We start from the raw sequence: 16908 nt of genomic DNA, 5'->3' as shown, positions 1-16908 counted from the left end.
TTATATTTAATATAATTCTCCCAATATAGGTTCTATCCGTGTGTGTGTATATATATTTATATATATATATATATATATATATATATATATATATATATATATATATACGGAAACTCCGCCCCACAGACGATTCTAAAGATTTCATTGGTCATGTCAATCACAAGTTTCACCCAACTCATTGCGGAATTATTCCTTTACATTTCCAGTCTCCTGTGTTTCTGGTTAAATTAATGTATTTTTATGAGCTGATAATGTAATGTTAAACCTATGGAAATGGTTTAAAAAACACATGGCTCCATAGTAAACTTAATTTCGGCAAGCCATGCTCGTTTTGTCTTTTCAGTCTTTGGCATAAAATGCAAGGCAAATGGTGCCGTATATGGACATTCTTTGCCTGTGCTCAAATAACATACTTTCCAGAAACTTCTTCAGTTTATTGCTGTTGTTGGCTGCCACAACATATTCAGGCACATTTTTTGTAATTTTCAAAAAGTTTCTGTTTAATTCATTTAGTCATTCTTTTTACCCAGAGTTCATCATGGCGGCGCTCATCGTTTGATAACGTATGGTAGATAATGTACAGGCAGCCGGTCATAAGTGCAAAATAAACTAATGATAAATAAATAAACAAAATGCTGGCATTACTGATTTGAAATTATTTTATTATTTATTGTCTTGTAGAGATCGTGGAGAGACAAAACACAAGCACGGCTATGTAGGAAACAGGTTTCCAGGATGAGTAATAAACTTCCTTTGCTTGGCTTTATAGTATTGGAAACACTGTAAAGCTACATGGTGGTATGCTAGACTAGACCAGCAAATTCTGCACAAATCAAGAAACTCCAGTCTGTTGACTCATTTTCAATAAAAATATATACAGACAAATGCATTTTCGGCTTAATAACATACCTAAATTGGTAAGCCAACAAAAAATGTCACCCGATTACTAATAAAATTATCATTAACAGGTGTAATAACACAAGTAGATGATTGTGTATTTTCTTTTCTTTGATTTAACAATTTCTATGTAAAAAAAAAGTGCAAGAACAAAACAAAAAAGATGTGCAGTTTGTGCAACATTACTCTCTACTGAAACAGTCCAACACAAAAGTTGACATTTCTTTCACATTAGTTGCTCTAAAAATGTAATCATTCTATAAAATATGCTTTAAAAGCAAAAAAAAAAAAAAAAGTATTTAAACGACATACAAAATATGTCTTTCAAAGCAAAGGTTCAAAAACCTTAAAATAGCTTTATCCCCCCATTCCCCCAAATGTAGTACAAAGCCCATCTCTTCTTAAGTATTTAAAAGTACAAATATTTTAGAAAACAACAATAGTACGAGTCATTGCACGTGTCATCTTTACATACAGATGCTGTACGTTCTCATTAGCATATTAAGACTGTATTTGTCACTGCACAGGGAATGCTGCTCCTCTTACGCCAATCACGTACACGCTCTGGTAAAGACCGCAAATGTGCGGGTTTCTGATTAGGAATATTCATCGTATGAATACTAGTATTTATCACCATTTCTTTAAGTTTAATAATAAATAAGTGCTGTTTTAAGGTACAACATTAGGTAATTAGAGTAAATTTTCTTGGTTGGTACTATATAAAATATACAGTTTTTCATAAAATCGATCTATATAAACAGATGTTCACTATTATATACACACACACTAGCATGACCACATGCACACCAAATGCATACAGCCGTACATACCGTAAAATTGTTCCTCAATTTTGGCAGAAGGAATTTTTAAGACAAGAAAGAGACTTTTTCCACACATGGTGATCATGTGGATATTCACACACATCAAACACCTGCATTTCAGACAACCCTCCGTTTGACGCAAAACAATGAGGGAGTTATATATGATAAATGTTGAGAAAAAGAGGTAGAGAAAAGGGAGGGGCAAGAGGGAAACAGACTACTTGCGCCCCCTAGCTGGATGGCTTTTCGATGAGGCCCATCTCTTTGATCTTGGTGTAGAAGAATTTCTCTAGTAGGTTGGCACATTTGTAGTATTCGCTTTCGGGAGGGTTGTACTCTCGACAGTTAGTGAAGATCCTCTGCATGTCGGCCATGAACAGCTTCCGAGTGGTATAATAACGACTCTTCAGGCGCTCGCTCATCGTCTTCAAGTCTACAATGCACAATAACATTCATTCATTTAGGGGTGGGCGATACGTCCAAAATCGTATATCCCAATATGAGTATTTTTAATTCACGATGACCATATATAGTTCTTTTTGCTTTAAATAAGGTTTTTATGATATTAGCATTTTTAATACCATTTGATATTCGTGGAATTTCATAAATCTCATCACCAATATCGCAAAAAAACAAATACTAGCCTAACTAACAAGTCAAAAAACAAGCTTACTGCAAACAAGTAAACAGTGATAAAAAAAAGAAAAAAAAAAGTAATTATCGTGTCAACCGGTATATCGCCCACCCCTACTCTCATTCATTATACGCTCAAAAGTAAGTGTAAGGTCCAGTGTGTATAAGAGATATTTGCGTACCCATAGGGAAGCGGATGACTTGGTAATAACCAGGTGCCTCGTTCTTCTTTACAGGCTCCATGAAGGGCCATGCATTCTGGTGTGACTGAGGGGTACAATACATATTCCTCATTAGCCATTTATGTTCTTTCATAATTATTGTGTTTGAAACGTAAAGCCAAGCAGATATACATTACCTTGACCTGCTGTAAGATGTTCTTTATGGTGGTGTACAACTGGTCAGGATCCTTCAGCTCTTTGCTGTGAAAAATGACACAAAAAAGAAACATACTTTCAAAACTTCAACAAACTATTTACATAAGATTTGTTTAGATGTGACTAATAGATACACACTCACCTCTTCACTAAAGGCTTCCACCCTGTCTCACCTGTCCAAAGATAGAAGTAAAAAGTTTAAATAAAATGTTATATATGTTCTTTTGAAATTTCTATCCAAAGAATCCTGAAAAAAAGATATCACTGTTTCCACACAAATGTTAAGCAGCACAACTGTTTTCGACATTGATAATCAGCAAATTAGAATGATTTCTGAAGGATCATGTGACACTGAAGACTGGAGTACTGATGCTGAAAATTCAGCTTTGCATCACAGGGAATGCATTACATTTTAAAATGTATTCAAATGAAAAACATTACAAATTTTAAATTGTAATAATACAGTATTTCTGATCAAATAAGCAGCCTTGGTAAGCATAAGAGAACATAAAAAAATACATATGTATTGTTAAAATAATAAAATATTTTTAGAAAACAATGAATAACATTTGTATAATAAAACAAAATATTGTATTATCATTATACATTTATTTATTATTATTTTTTAAATAAATAAATATATATCAAAGTGAGACATACGGATTCCTGGAATGCTCTCAATTGCAATCTGGCGAACTCCCTCCTTAAAACAGGACAGGCCAGGGTAGACTTTACGAATCTGCGCCTGCTTGCGCTCTATAAGCTTCTTAATGATCTGAGAGAGAGGGTGAGAAAGAAATAGAAAAGCCTTTAAGCGATAACAGAATCATGAATTGTACCATACTGAGTAACCTCTTTGACACACATCAGATCTAATCCTCACACACACACACACACACACACACACACACACACACCTCTTTCTGTTTCTTGATGATGACGGAGAACTCAGTGTAAGGAATGCAGGGGTTCAGTTCACAGCCCATGAGCGTTGCCCCCTCATAGTCCTTAATGTAGCCCACATACTTAGACTTCGGCACTTTAATATCCTTAGAGAATCCCTGACATGAAACAAGATTAACAAAATAAGGATATGGACATACTTAAAGCGACAGTACCCAAAAATGAAATTTGTTGTTCCAACCCATCATTGTTTTCCTATTATTATTATTATAATAAAAATATAATAAAACACAAAAGGAGATGTTAGGCAGAACCTCCCCATTTCTTGTCATTTTTGGAGCTTGTTAGTATAATTCACCATCCACTATAGTTGCAATTTGTGCTGTACTTTTTGTATGGACAAACTTTTATCAACAATTTACCAGCTCTCTAAAACAACTAATAGAGCACTAACCTGCTTCTTGAAGTAGCCAATGGCGTATTCATCAGCGTAGGTGAGAAAGTTGAGAATTTCATGCTTGATGTGATACTCTTTCAGATGGTTCATGAGGTGAGTCCCATAACCCTTAAAAAGCAATTAAATAAATACAGATCAAGCTAGGAATGAGTGAGGAAGGAGGAATGACAAATAATAATGGAAATGCGTCACCGTAATTATAAGACAACACACCTTGACTTGTTCATTGGAGGTGACGGCACAGAACACAATCTCAGTGAAGCCCTGTGTTGGAAACATCCGGAAGCAGATTCCCCCAATAACACGACCATCTTTAATAAGAGAAAGAGTCTTGTGCTTCCTGTTTAAAGAGGAAATAGATTGACTCATAACAATGTTATGCCATCCATTCACAGGAAGCAATAGGTTAACATTAAACCAATGCAATTTAACCCTCAACCAAAACAAAGTTACCTGTTAAAATGTCAGAAAATCACCAGTTTAAAGGTACCCCTAATAATGTAGTGTCGTATAGCTGTTTGGTCTACAAAGTTCTCTCTAAGTGCATGATAAATGTAGTTATTGTCTCCCAAAGGAAAAACTTTTGAACTGCCTCAAACAGTCAGTATTCCAGTATTCCAATTCCAGTCCTTACTTCCTGAACAAACCTATGTTGGTTTGTAACAGATTTGCATAATTTTGCTATGGTCTTCTTCACACAACATCTACTTTGACCCACCCTCAAACACTGTAGTTGTATCTGAGGACTGGAAGAGTTTGGTTTGTGTTGTCGACATGTCAAGAATACGCTGTTTTCTGCACTGCAAAAGCAAATCCACTTTGCATGCACTTCCAAAGGATGAGGATGAGGACTCATTGAGCCCCATCATACATCCGGCGCAATGCGGCACCAGGTGCGACGCAAGTGTTTCTTGCTAGTTTCAGCCCAATGCATTTATCATTTTCACATCCTACGCCACGTTGTTTAAATAGCAAATGCATTTGCGCCCATCTGTTCGTCCATGGTCTGAAAACGACCTGGTCTGAAAACGAGGTGTGTTCGGCTCATTGTTGGCGCGTTGCTATTTTGAGGCAACTGAAATAGACTGCGCCATTGACCAACAAAATCCTGGTCTTAAGTCAATGGTGCAGTATTTTTTTGTTATCTAAAGGGCGCATTAGTAATGTGCGCCTATACACTCTGCTTATTACACACACATGGACGTGCAGCAGCACACAAAAATGGCAAATATTAAAAATAAAAGGATTACAATGTAAAAAATGTATATTGTGTACATAAAGATATGGTGGAATCCGGCTTGTCCCATTGATGGTCTGCTTGCGCGCTTTAACGTCGCGCACGAGCAGATCCGTTTCCTCTCAGCGTTAAGTCTTTTTCCGCTTGCAAATTCCGCCATGTAAATAGCAATCCACCATGGCGCGAGCGCATCTGGCTTTTAAAGGGAATGGGAGAGGAGACTCTGACTGGTTTATTCACGTTACGCCCAAAACACACCCATTACTCATTAAGAGAATAGAGACAACCCTTCTAGACCATGCGCCGACCATTTTTCCTGTTTTTAAACTAGCAAAAGTGGATTCGGACAAGCCCTAAGTGCACTTGCGCCGTGCGCTTTAGACCATGTGCTTAGATCAATAAAATAGGGCCCATTGAATTGATACAGTAAAACTGTAGTGTTTTGTATCAAGTGTTGAAGTGTTGTATCAAATTTGTATCAAGTGTTGAAGAAGCCTCTGGAACAGAAATTCAGATATTGTATTGGGCGTTTAGTTTCTGGCATGTACTGCAAGTGGTAGACCAATCACAACAGACTGGGCCATCTGACCAATCAGAGCAAAGCTCTCAGAATGGTTTTAGAGAGACCAATTCCTTTATCAAACCGTTTTTAGAAACTAAGCAAAGAGGTGATGCTGCAGTGTATATTATGAGAAAATTAAAGTGTTGTTGACCTTGTAAACCTATTGTAGAAGACCTCCAAAACTAAAATACTTCACAACAGACTTGTTATTATAAGCATCAGACAAAGGTCTTTAGTACATTAAAACAGGGATAATGGTAACCAACATACGGGTCAAATACGAGGCGTGTGATGTATTCTTTAGGCATGCGGGGCAGCTGATGTGAGAAGACGTTCTGCAGGCCAACAAGCCACATGAGGATCTTCTTATTGGGCTTTTGGTTGAGGGAGTTTCCGATGACATGGAACTCAATGACGCCGCGCCTCTCCTCTAATCGAGCAGCTTCATCACGCGCAGAATGAGCTGAGAGAAGACTCGTCTGAGAGAAAGAGATACAGTTAAACACTTTGAGAATGAGCACTGCCATATGGCAGATAGAAAATACATCAGACACACTCTCTGTGTTTACCTCTGGTCCCAGCATGGCAGTAGGGTCCGTAATGGTGGACATGACTTCATTTATTAATTCCACAGAAATATCACCAACCACACGAGGCCGTTTGCAGTCCTCATGAGATAACGGCTCAGAAGGCTTTCGCTTTTCTCCACCTACATATGTGCATAAAGTCAAATCTAATAAGATATTAAGATCAGTGGTCATTGTGATGGCCAAGAAACACTCTTCACATACCCTCTAATCTGATTCAAGAGGATTTAACAACTTTATTACATCAAATATCTGCAGTACATATATATTTGGAACACGATGAAGTATGATATATGATATTCTATATTATCATATGAAATATGATGTAATGATATTTAAATTAATGGATTAAATAGGTAAAAACAAATCATAAAGTAATGATACAATCATACAAAGTGTTATTATTATAAATTATAACTATATTTTTACAAGAAAGTGCCACACTCTTTCAAGATCCAATTAACTTGAGGAATGGCAAGGGGGCTGTGAGTTGATGAACAGCTTATATTTATTGAAAGCATCAAACAATTAATAGATCATTTTAAGTAATTATTTAAACCATTTAAAAAGATGTAATATTTTATTTGTTTACCTGCATGTCACCATCATCAGAGAACCGTGAACATGCAAATGAGTTGTTAAATTATTGTAATATTAACTTAAAATCTCAGGAGGTACTTCATGTAAAAAAAAAAATACAGTAAAAACTGTAATATTGGAAACAAGAATTACAATTAAAATAATTGTTTTCTATTTGAAAATATTTTTTTTAAAGTAATTTATTCCCAAAGCTGAATTTTCAGCAGGCATCAGTGTCACATGATCCTTCAGAAATCATTCTAATATGCTGATTTGGTGCTCAAGAAACATTTCTTATGATCATCAACGTTGAAAACAGTTGTGCTACTTTATATCTTTTAGGAAACCGTGATACGTTTTTCTGGATTCTTTGATGAATTGAAGGTTCAAAAGAAAAGCATTTATTTTAAATAGAAATCTTCTGTAACAAAGTAAAAGTCTTTACTGTCACTTGATCAATTTATTGCATCCTTGCTGAATAAAAGTATACTTTTATTTAGCAAACTTTCGAACAGTAGTGTAGATTTATCATCAAGACTACATAAATGGCAGGTGATTCTGTAATTTATAATCAGACACTGAATAAAATACTATGAAATAAGTTGATACCTGGATTGGGTTCCAGAACGGATGCTACTTTCCGGGCTGGGCTTAAGCTGCCTCCTCCAGCCAGCTCCACTGGGGCAGGACTACTGCTATAGTACAGGGGGCGGGTCACGGGTGGAGCACTGATCACTGCACCAATCAGAGAAGAGAAACGTTTGTTTACATAACCATGCCACATATAGGACTGAATAAAGTTAACTCTAACATTGCTAATCACCTGTGGGAATCTGTCCACCTGATAAACCAACCATGAAGTTTTCACTCCAAATGGGCGAATTATGACTATAAACCTCCTCCTCCAGCATGGACAAAAACCTAGGCACAACACACACACACACACACAAGTTCTGAGGTTCTGTGAACAAATGGCATGTAGGGGAGGTGAAATGACCATCTGGCAAGACAATTGGAAGTTGGTGACTCAGTTGGTCACTTTGTTCCTAAACTGGGACTTGACTGATGTCCTGATAATCATTGGAGATATTCTTCTGGTGAACAGCCCTTTTTTTAAGTTTATCTGTGCTTTAACCAATCAGAATAATTTAACCTGACAAGATGACATATTGGTGACTTGTGTAAGAGTATAATTGCTGCTGTAATGAGTGTGTACGCAGAGCGGCCTACGAACGCATTGCTGAGTGTTGAAGCTGACTTCTGCTGATGAAACGGCAAACTATTCTTCAGTGAAATTTTCTTCAATTGATTGCATCTCTGAGTCCTGGTCTTCATTCACCCTATCTGGTCCTTGGGTCTTAACTGTAAATTGCCCTACAAAAGTAAGCGCGTACTATTCTGGTGACGAAATTTGCTTCAAGCGCACTGTGCGTGAACCCTCTTGTACGAGTAAAAACCAAAGGCTTTATTTCTGTCAGTGTTGTTGTGTGCTTACTTGGGGAAATGTGTGAGAATGAGTGTGCGTTTCTCAGGCGGTAGTTTGTCTTTCTCCTGTCGGGCCTGTTCCAGCAGCTGTTTCCTCATTACAGTGAACACAGAGCGCAGAAAAGTGCGTCCGAAAATCTGTGTGGCCTCATACCGAGGAAGACTGTCACAGAACTGTGGCACATTGCAATAACACAGCCACCTGCAACACAAACACACAAGAAGACCGGAAATGTGAATTAAAGTCACCATGAAATCAAAATTGACAAATCTTTTTTTTTATGGAATATTACAGTATTAATTGTAAATGAATTATCCGTGCACATCTTAGAGGGTGGGCAACCTGTCACTCACATGAGATCACGGCAATAGTGAATTACAATCATCCAACGATCCAATCAATTCCAGATAGACAAAATCAAGTCCCTACATTTTTTTTAGTTTGAAAAGCCGTTTCACTCGGATATACGTCACAATACAGGGGAAAAAAGACTATCGCAACTTCTGTTTCATGCTGACTTTAACAAATTGGGCCAATTGTTATTTCATGTTATCCTTAAATGACAATAAGGTGTAAAACAGAAGAGAAAAATTTTATTTTATTTTCCCCTATGGAAAATTAGACCCTCCTCTCTGCGGTTCGGTGAGCCTAAACTAAAAAACTATCAGTCACCTGGTGTAATTGACTTTGTAACCAGCTACGTCATCATCGGGTGCTCTTTGCCGTCTTTGTGAGGGCGTCTCTAGCTGCCAGTAGTTGATCTGGTTGAGGAACATCTTAGCGAGCTCCACAATAGTTTGCCTCTCCTTACAGGGTAGGTGGCTAAACTTGTACTGCACAAAGTTGTTCACACCCTGCAACAATAACAACATGAAAAAACATCTGTGTGACACCAACAGCAAGGATGTCAGGAATGTGTCTAGGGTTGTTTGGTATCTCACTGATATCACATGCATCACATGCAAAGTACACTGCCTGCAAACTAACCAAGAAAACAGAGCTGTGAATGTAGTTAAAGGGGACCTATTATGCCCTTTTTCAAAGTCTTGATCTTGTTTTTTTGTGTCTATTAGAATAGGTTTTTGTGCTTGATTTTTCTAAATAACATTACTTTTTTTTTTTACATATTTTACATCTCTCTTTCCAGTCTGTCAGTAACACTGTTTAGTCTCTATGAAGCCCCTCTTTCCGAAAAGTTCAATGTGCTCTGATTGGTTGGCTGGAACAGTGTGTTGTGACTGGCCAACTGCTTCGGGTGTATTTCGGAAAAATTGCGCCCTCTTACCACAACCGTGAGTTTCAACAGAACTCTCTCAACTCAACTAGGCCTCACCCCTTTTTTTGCATATGCCTTGGGCAGGAATTATTTAAATGAGGAATACTTTTATGTGTTCGTTCCCGGAAGAAAACCAAAGACTACAATCGAGGCGTTTCAGGGAGTTCAGGAACGTTGTTTACTTATATAGAGAATCTATACTCCATGTACATTGTCTTTGTACATTTTCAAACCTTGTTCATGCTCAAACAGCAACATACACACTGAAAGTTGAAAATGTTAAAAAGCACAATCGGACCCCTTTAAAACTGTCAGATGTTTCCCAAAATACCCTGTTTTTATCATTGTTTTTATCAGAAGAAAGCTACTTTTGAGCTCATAGGCGGTTTATCTATTTCTGCACCTTCACACCTCTAACTTTCTCACGCTGATATTGTTTTGATGTTTGTTTGCATGTTTGAATATGATGGTGAAAAAAAAGTTATTACTGTTTAGTGCTATTTTGCAAAGATGTCACCAAATATTTAATACAAGATATTCAATGCTGCTCAAAGCATACCTGTTCAATGCTTGGTTTTTCAAAAGGTGGGCTTTCCAGAGCTTCCACCACTGGCCTTCCCATCTGAAGGATGCATTTCCGTAGCAACTAAGACATTTTCCCAAAGAAAAGAAAAAAAAGGTAGGTAAGATAATAGTAGCAAAGAAGAATGTAAATTTATAATATTCACTACCATTCAAAAGTTTAGGGTCAGTAAGATTTTTTTTTTTTTTTTAAGAAATTAATACATTTATTCAGCAACTAAAAAAGGCATTAAATTGAAAGACATTTTTAATGTGACATAAGATCATAATATTCTATTTTAAATAAATGTTGTTCTTTTGAAGTTCTATTCATCAAAGGATTCTTAAAAAAATGATCACGGTTTCCACAAAAATATGAAGTAGCAACTATTTTCAACATTGATAAGAAATGTATCTTGAGCACCAAATCAGTATATTAGAATGATTCCTGAAGGACCAGGTGACACTGAAGACTGCTGAAAATTCAGATTAGCAATCACAGGAATAAATGGCATTTTAAAACATCTTAAGATAGAAAACACTTATTTAAAATTGTAATAATATTTCACAATATTACTGTTTTTACTGGATTTTTTTTAACAAATAAATGCAGCCTTAGTGAGCATAAGAGGCTTCTTTTAATTTGTGTTAATTATATTCATTGTAATACATAAACAGATAAGTGTCACCGTTTCATTCAGTGATCTCCAAAACAGGGAATCATTCATGGTTGCACCACTGCACAACATGAAACAACCCAGAAGACTCACTTTGAAGAGAGAGAAGTAAACTTGTTTAGTGTCAGGATCCTCCTCTTTATGGACACATGTGTACAAGTACTCTACATCCAGTACGATTCCAAGCAATCTGTTCACCTCCTCCTCCGACACATTCTCCAGGTGTGTCACATGGTCACCTGGCCAGAAACACAAATGAATGAAGGAAGCCTTACAGAATGATGTAGTTGAATCATAAAACTGCTGACTATAAGTAATTCACTTTAAATATAACCACTGAAAAATATTAAAATATGTAGTTTGTGTAAGCTGTAAGCAGTGTAAAAACACTATCGCTTAACACTAAAAATCTATTTCTCTATGGATGACAGAAAAGGGAATTTATCTTCCTGAACTCTACTGTTGTGTTCTATTATTAGTCAAGCAGTCGTTACCGAGGGCATGGCTGCAGCTTCTGCACGGCTCCATTAAGTTAACAGCGATTGGCTGCTCAGCCCTGGGCGGGGTTGGAGGGGGAGGAGTTGGTGGGGGATTTTGACTCTTCCAGCCATTACATTTACAAGCTCCTTCAGCCTGTTGGAGGAAAAAACAGATCAGTCAAAATATATGACACTAAAATGACTACATTAGGAATAACTTCACACTAATAAACTGTAAAGCTACTACAACATGTATTGAAAAACTGCACTGAAACCAATAGAATCTAGTATACCTTATTTAAAGAAAATTCATTCAAACTTGATTTGATTATTTTATGCACTAATCCAAAAATCTTAAAAGGGATAGTTCAATTCTGTCATCATTTACTCAACCTCAAGTTGTTCCAAAGCTGTAAACATTTCTTTGTTCTGCTGAACACAAAGGAAGATATTTTGAAGAATGTTTGTAACCAAAAATTTGTGGGGCACCATCGACTTCCATATTATTATTTTTTTTTCATACTATGGAAGTCAATGGTATGGAAGCTTGTTTCCGCCAAAGAATAAAAAATAAAAATACTAATTGTGACTTTTTATCTCACAAATCTTACTTGTTTTCTTGCAATTGCGAGTATATAAATATATAAATATAAACTCACAATTGCGAGAAAAAAGTCAGAATTGCGTGACAAACTTATAAAGTCAGTTATAAAGTCAGATTTGCATGATATAAAGTCACAATTGTGTGTTATAAAATCAGAATAAAAAATTCAGTCTTTCTTAGAATTGCAAGTTTATATTTGCAATTCTAACTTTATGACACGACATAACACTCACTTTATTCTGACTTCTTTTCTCAGTATTGTGAGTTTATATCTTGCAATTCTGACTATAACTTGGAATTGTACGTTTATATCGTAATTCTGAGAAAAAAAGTCAGGATTGCAAGATGTAAACACGCAAGGGTGAGATAAAAAAGTCGCAATTATCTTTTAAAATGCTTTATTCTGTGGTGGAAACAAGCTTCCATACAATGGTGCCCCACAACTGTTTGGTTACAAACATTCTTCGAAATATCTTCCTTTGTGTTCAGCAGAACAAATTTTTACAGCTTTGAAACAACTTGAGAGTAAACTATCCCTTTAAAGACAATCCTTAAATGCTGGCATCTTTAAAGTCCATAGAGAATTCCGGATTTACAGGTTTTAGGAGTAATTTATGTTTTTAATGCTGATGGGCTTGTTTCTGTGGAGGGCGTAACTAGTCAAAATTAAATCATCACATAAATGTTGAAACACAGCTAAAAGGTGACACCCACTATTGTTGAGTAACATACTGACAACCGTAACCCTGCGTACGGAAATGAAAGGACACGTGCTGCTCGTGCTTAAAGTCGCACAAAATAAAAGTTGCGATAGTCTTTTCTTCCATATTAAAAATGTGGGGCAGGACTTGAATTTGTCCATCAGAAATTGATTGGATCTCTAGAGTGGTGCAGGTATGACATCACTTTGTAGGCCAGAAGCGAGTTAGCATTTTAGCACGTATCCGGCTCCAACGTCCCGAAGTCAATGGGTTTTTTGAATGGGGTTTTGATTAAATGGCTGAAACAAGGTCTGGGATGAACACAAGCTCAAGACACTTTCACGTTTTATTTTAACTCAAACTTTCTGGGAAAACGTTTTTTTAGATAAAAACTGAAAGAGTTGTCGGAAGCTTAGTGATGATGACGTTGAATTTGTGGGACCGTGGTATAAATCGTTTATAGCCTACCTTTAGCTTTTTACTTCTGGCGACTGCATTTAGACTTCAAAATTCATAAAAGTTGTGTTTATCTGTGATAATTATCTTCATGGACAAAACATGTTACTGTAAGTATCATAAACTTTTGTTGATCACAGAGCTTGTTTTTAGAGATAATCCAAAAGCCTATGGGAAAATCCTCTTGGGTTTTTCTCGATGGAACCAGTGTGATGCTAACTGGTGGTTGGCCTACAAAGTGACGTCATACCTGCACCAATATTGCTGCAATGTTATATGTCCCACACTCACGCCGAAAACATGTCATCAGAGAACAGATGTTGTGAGGGGGAGAGTAAGTTATTTAGATTAAAGATTATGAGGGCACATGAATTTAAAATATATAAATATATATGTCCACAAATAAATCCATGTATAATAAATACTGCAATATTCCAGAAAAACCCCAGAATTGTCCATTTTTATTCATGGTGAAATTGTAATGCAAAGATAATGATGAAAATGAAAACTGAAGGCAAACTATAGTACTAAAATGAAATACAGACATGTATTGATTAGTTCGGTGATTTAATAATGAATTGAATGATTTTCATGTTTTTTAAATTTATGCATTTAACCCTTTCACGCATAGAGGTCACTACAGCGGACAGCTATTAAAAATTTATTTTCTTGCTATGCCTGGGTTTAACTTTTGATGGCATAGTTGCACATCAACCACAACACTGGACACTAGTGTATTATCCTATACACTGCCACCAAGTGGAAAGCCTTTGTATGTGGAATTTTTTTTCTCCAAACCAAGATGGCCGATGGCCAGTAAGAAATGCCAAGTTGCTCTTGAATATCCATCCATTCCTTCTATCCTATGAGACTCTTGAAGGTAAAAAAAATGTTATAACATCTAAGGAGTCATATATCGTTACATTTTCCAAGTACTGATTTTAGATTGGGAGGAAATTCTGATTAATCATCTGTCCACCAAATTGGACATCATGCATCATTGCAGCCACAATTATTACTGAGACTGTTGTTCTTAAAAAAAGTTTAAAAAAGTAAAAAAAAGTAATCTGATTGCATAATGCATTTGCTTGCAATGCGTTACTTTACTTGTTACATCAAAAAAGTAATCTGATCATGTAATGCACATTATTTGTAATGCGTTACCCCAACATTGTTCATTTCAGATGAGGTTTTCTCAGAGAGAAGAGCTGAATTTGTCCATTTTGAACATAATCAGAATTATCAGCTAATAAGGATTTGTCTGGGCAAATCAGGGGTGAGATTGGGGGTGTCTCTGTGTTTGCTGGCGGTGGAGGGGTGGCTGCCAGACTTAGAGAGTGGTGTGTATCTGGAATATCTGGAATGCCCAGATATTGTACTTATTGTTGTCATCACTGTTATTGTCGTTATTATTATTATTATTATTACTATCTTACATTTTCTTGAGATCTATTTATCACTCAGTGCTTTTATATCCATTTGTTCTCTTTCCATAACATTACCAGAAAAAATGAACCAGAAAAACATAAATAATAACAATAATTACAATTACATTACATGAATCCATGGCATAAATTATCACTGTACATAAATAAGCACATTACTGTATGTATCTATATGTTTTGTCATGCCCTCCTTTTTTTCCCCTATCCTTTTTGTTTTGTATCTGTCATGGATTCTCTCCTTATAATGTTATAATATAATGTTGTTATATTGTTTTGTGCCAACAAAACCACTGATGTGGACATCTGAAAATTTCTTTGTAAAATATGTGTAAAAAAAAAAAAAAGTTCAAATCTTGTTTTTCATGCCCTACAATAAAAAAATAAAAAAATCCTGACTGTGGTTATCATAATTCAAGCATGAAAGGGTTAATGATTTATTGAAAAATTAAAAAATTTGAGTAACTTGGCTCTTCATATGTTTACTGTGTGATCGGACAACAATGAACAGACAACGCCCCCCAGCAACAAACCCCGCCCCTGGCAACAGACCACGCCCCTCCAGCAGCTGTCATCCTGTCAAAACAAAGACGCCGCTCTCGCCTCTTGAGTAATCAACTTCAGTTTGTGTCTCCTATTCTAGCAAAACTCTGGCACCGAAGCGCCATGAGACTTCAGTTTGACTTGACAAAATACAATAAAAAACGACATTCACTGTTAAAACAAAAAACAAAAACAAATTGACAATCCGCCAAGAGCACCCAATGTTCACGTCATCTATGGGCAAAGACAGCGGTATTATCGCTGCAGATCACGGAAATGATGAGTTCATTGATATATTTGTGTTGTGCATAAATGTAAGTGGCCAGCGCACGAAAGCATACATTCGCAATTTAAAAGAATGGAGGACAAAGAGATGGCTTTTTGTGCTGTGCTTGCAAATTCAAGAGTGGGTAAAGTAAGGTAACAGCTAGTTTCACCTATCAGAAAAACATATTCAAGCGAGTCTTTTACTTTGCACTGTAGACGTAAACAATGTTTTGTTTTTTTTCCCGCTCTAACGTACCTTGCACGAGGAATAAACGCCGAGTTTCTCCAGTTTCTTCGGACGTGGGGAGGAGCGGAGCTGCGCCTTCTTAACAGCAATACGTGCAGAACCGACCGCAGCGCCCGAACACTCGGTTCCACCGACTCCTGGAGCAGCCGGAGCCGAGCCCGCCGCGCCCACCGCCGGGGAGCCTTGAGGAATCCCGGTGCTTTCCGACATCGAGTCTGGTTCCGCGCTCAGACTCGAATCCTCGAAGTCCGCCCGCTGTATTCGCTCTCTCTACCCCTCAACAGCGGGATCAGACATGGCGTTCATCCCTGCTTTTTTATTTGACATTGTAAATCCGTCTTGTCTCCGCTAGGGGAGGCACAAAATGAATCCCGTTATGATTCGGACTCGGAGAAGGATACAAATATGTCATGATTCTGAGCGAATTGTTCAAGGTCAAATACATTAAAACGGTTAGACATGTTTTGTAGAGATATTATGGCTTCTTAAAGAACCTGCTGGAAACTTACTTTTAAACAATCCTTCTAAAATCTTTAAAAAAATAAATCTAAAACTAGTCTCCTCTCCTGAAAGTCACCAAAAACATAGAAAACTAGTAAAAAATATATTTTTTGGTAACTTAAATAAAGCTGTTAAATGCCAGCTATTTGACATATAAATATAAACACACATATATATATATATATATTATATTTATATATATATATATATATATAATTGTATATAGCTTTATAATTTTTAAACAGATGTAGATAGAACTTCGTAAAATTATATATCTATATTCTATACATCTATATTTCTATGATGAAAAAATTTAGAACAAAAAAAAAGAGACATTTTGCCTCATAGCAACTAACTGAAGTAAGTTTAAATACTAAAACTGAAATAAAAATGTAAAAGCTATATAGAATTTTTTTTAAAGACAAAGCACATAAAATTACTGAAACAAAATTCAAATTAAGACAAAAAAAAACAAAAATAATAAATACTATAATAGAAGATAGATAAAACTAAAATGACACAGACTTAAACACCTGTCAGCAAAAATGAACGAAAACAGGTGATCATAAAACACAGGTTTCACTATAAGGAAATAGGAAAATAAACACTTTGTAA

General features: G+C 36.3%; 1 protein-coding gene across 2 annotated transcripts; it reads right to left on the bottom strand.

Moving 5' to 3' along the window:
* Window positions 1-641: 641 nt before the first annotated feature.
* Window positions 642-16464, bottom strand: kat2b (K(lysine) acetyltransferase 2B). 2 transcript variants are annotated; one of them, XM_082185692.1, is made up of 18 exons: window positions 15802-16464; window positions 11548-11686; window positions 11147-11292; window positions 10375-10461; window positions 9212-9393; window positions 8549-8740; window positions 7877-7974; window positions 7663-7788; window positions 6457-6620; window positions 6158-6366; window positions 4302-4428; window positions 4086-4196; window positions 3646-3789; window positions 3389-3503; window positions 2871-2901; window positions 2710-2773; window positions 2534-2618; window positions 642-2151 (listed from the first exon to the last, which is right to left on the bottom strand). In XM_082185692.1, the coding sequence occupies exons 1-18, from the start codon at window positions 16000-16002 to the stop codon at window positions 1949-1951; spliced, it is 2424 nt and encodes an 807-aa protein (XP_082041818.1). In that variant the 5' UTR covers window positions 16003-16464; the 3' UTR covers window positions 642-1948. The 2 variants fall into 2 exon arrangements, with proteins under 2 accessions (XP_082041818.1, XP_082041819.1); XM_082185693.1 differs by having other exon boundaries at window positions 6457-6596; window positions 15802-16462.
* Between the last annotated feature and the right edge of the window lie 444 nt (window positions 16465-16908).

Source organism: Leuciscus leuciscus (genome assembly GCF_965113295.1).
Source record: "Leuciscus leuciscus genome assembly, chromosome: 12".
NCBI classification, from domain to species: Eukaryota; Metazoa; Chordata; class Actinopteri; order Cypriniformes; family Leuciscidae; genus Leuciscus; species Leuciscus leuciscus.
The sequence above is the reverse complement of the archived record's forward strand: the minus strand, read 5'-3'. Positions and strand labels throughout refer to the sequence as shown.

Bases quoted from the DNA above. Each gene is read 5' to 3' on its own strand.
- kat2b (XM_082185692.1), bottom strand. From the start codon at position 16,002: ATGTCGGAAAGCACCGGGATTCCTCAAGGCTCCCCGGCGGTGGGCGCG. The intron at 8,741-9,211 runs GTGACTGATAGT...TTTGTGTTGCAG, and splicing joins TACAAAGTCAATTACACCAG to GTGGCTGTGTTATTGCAATG. The intron at 3,504-3,645 runs GTGTGTGTGTGT...CCTCTCTCTCAG, and splicing joins TCATCAAGAAACAGAAAGAG to ATCATTAAGAAGCTTATAGA.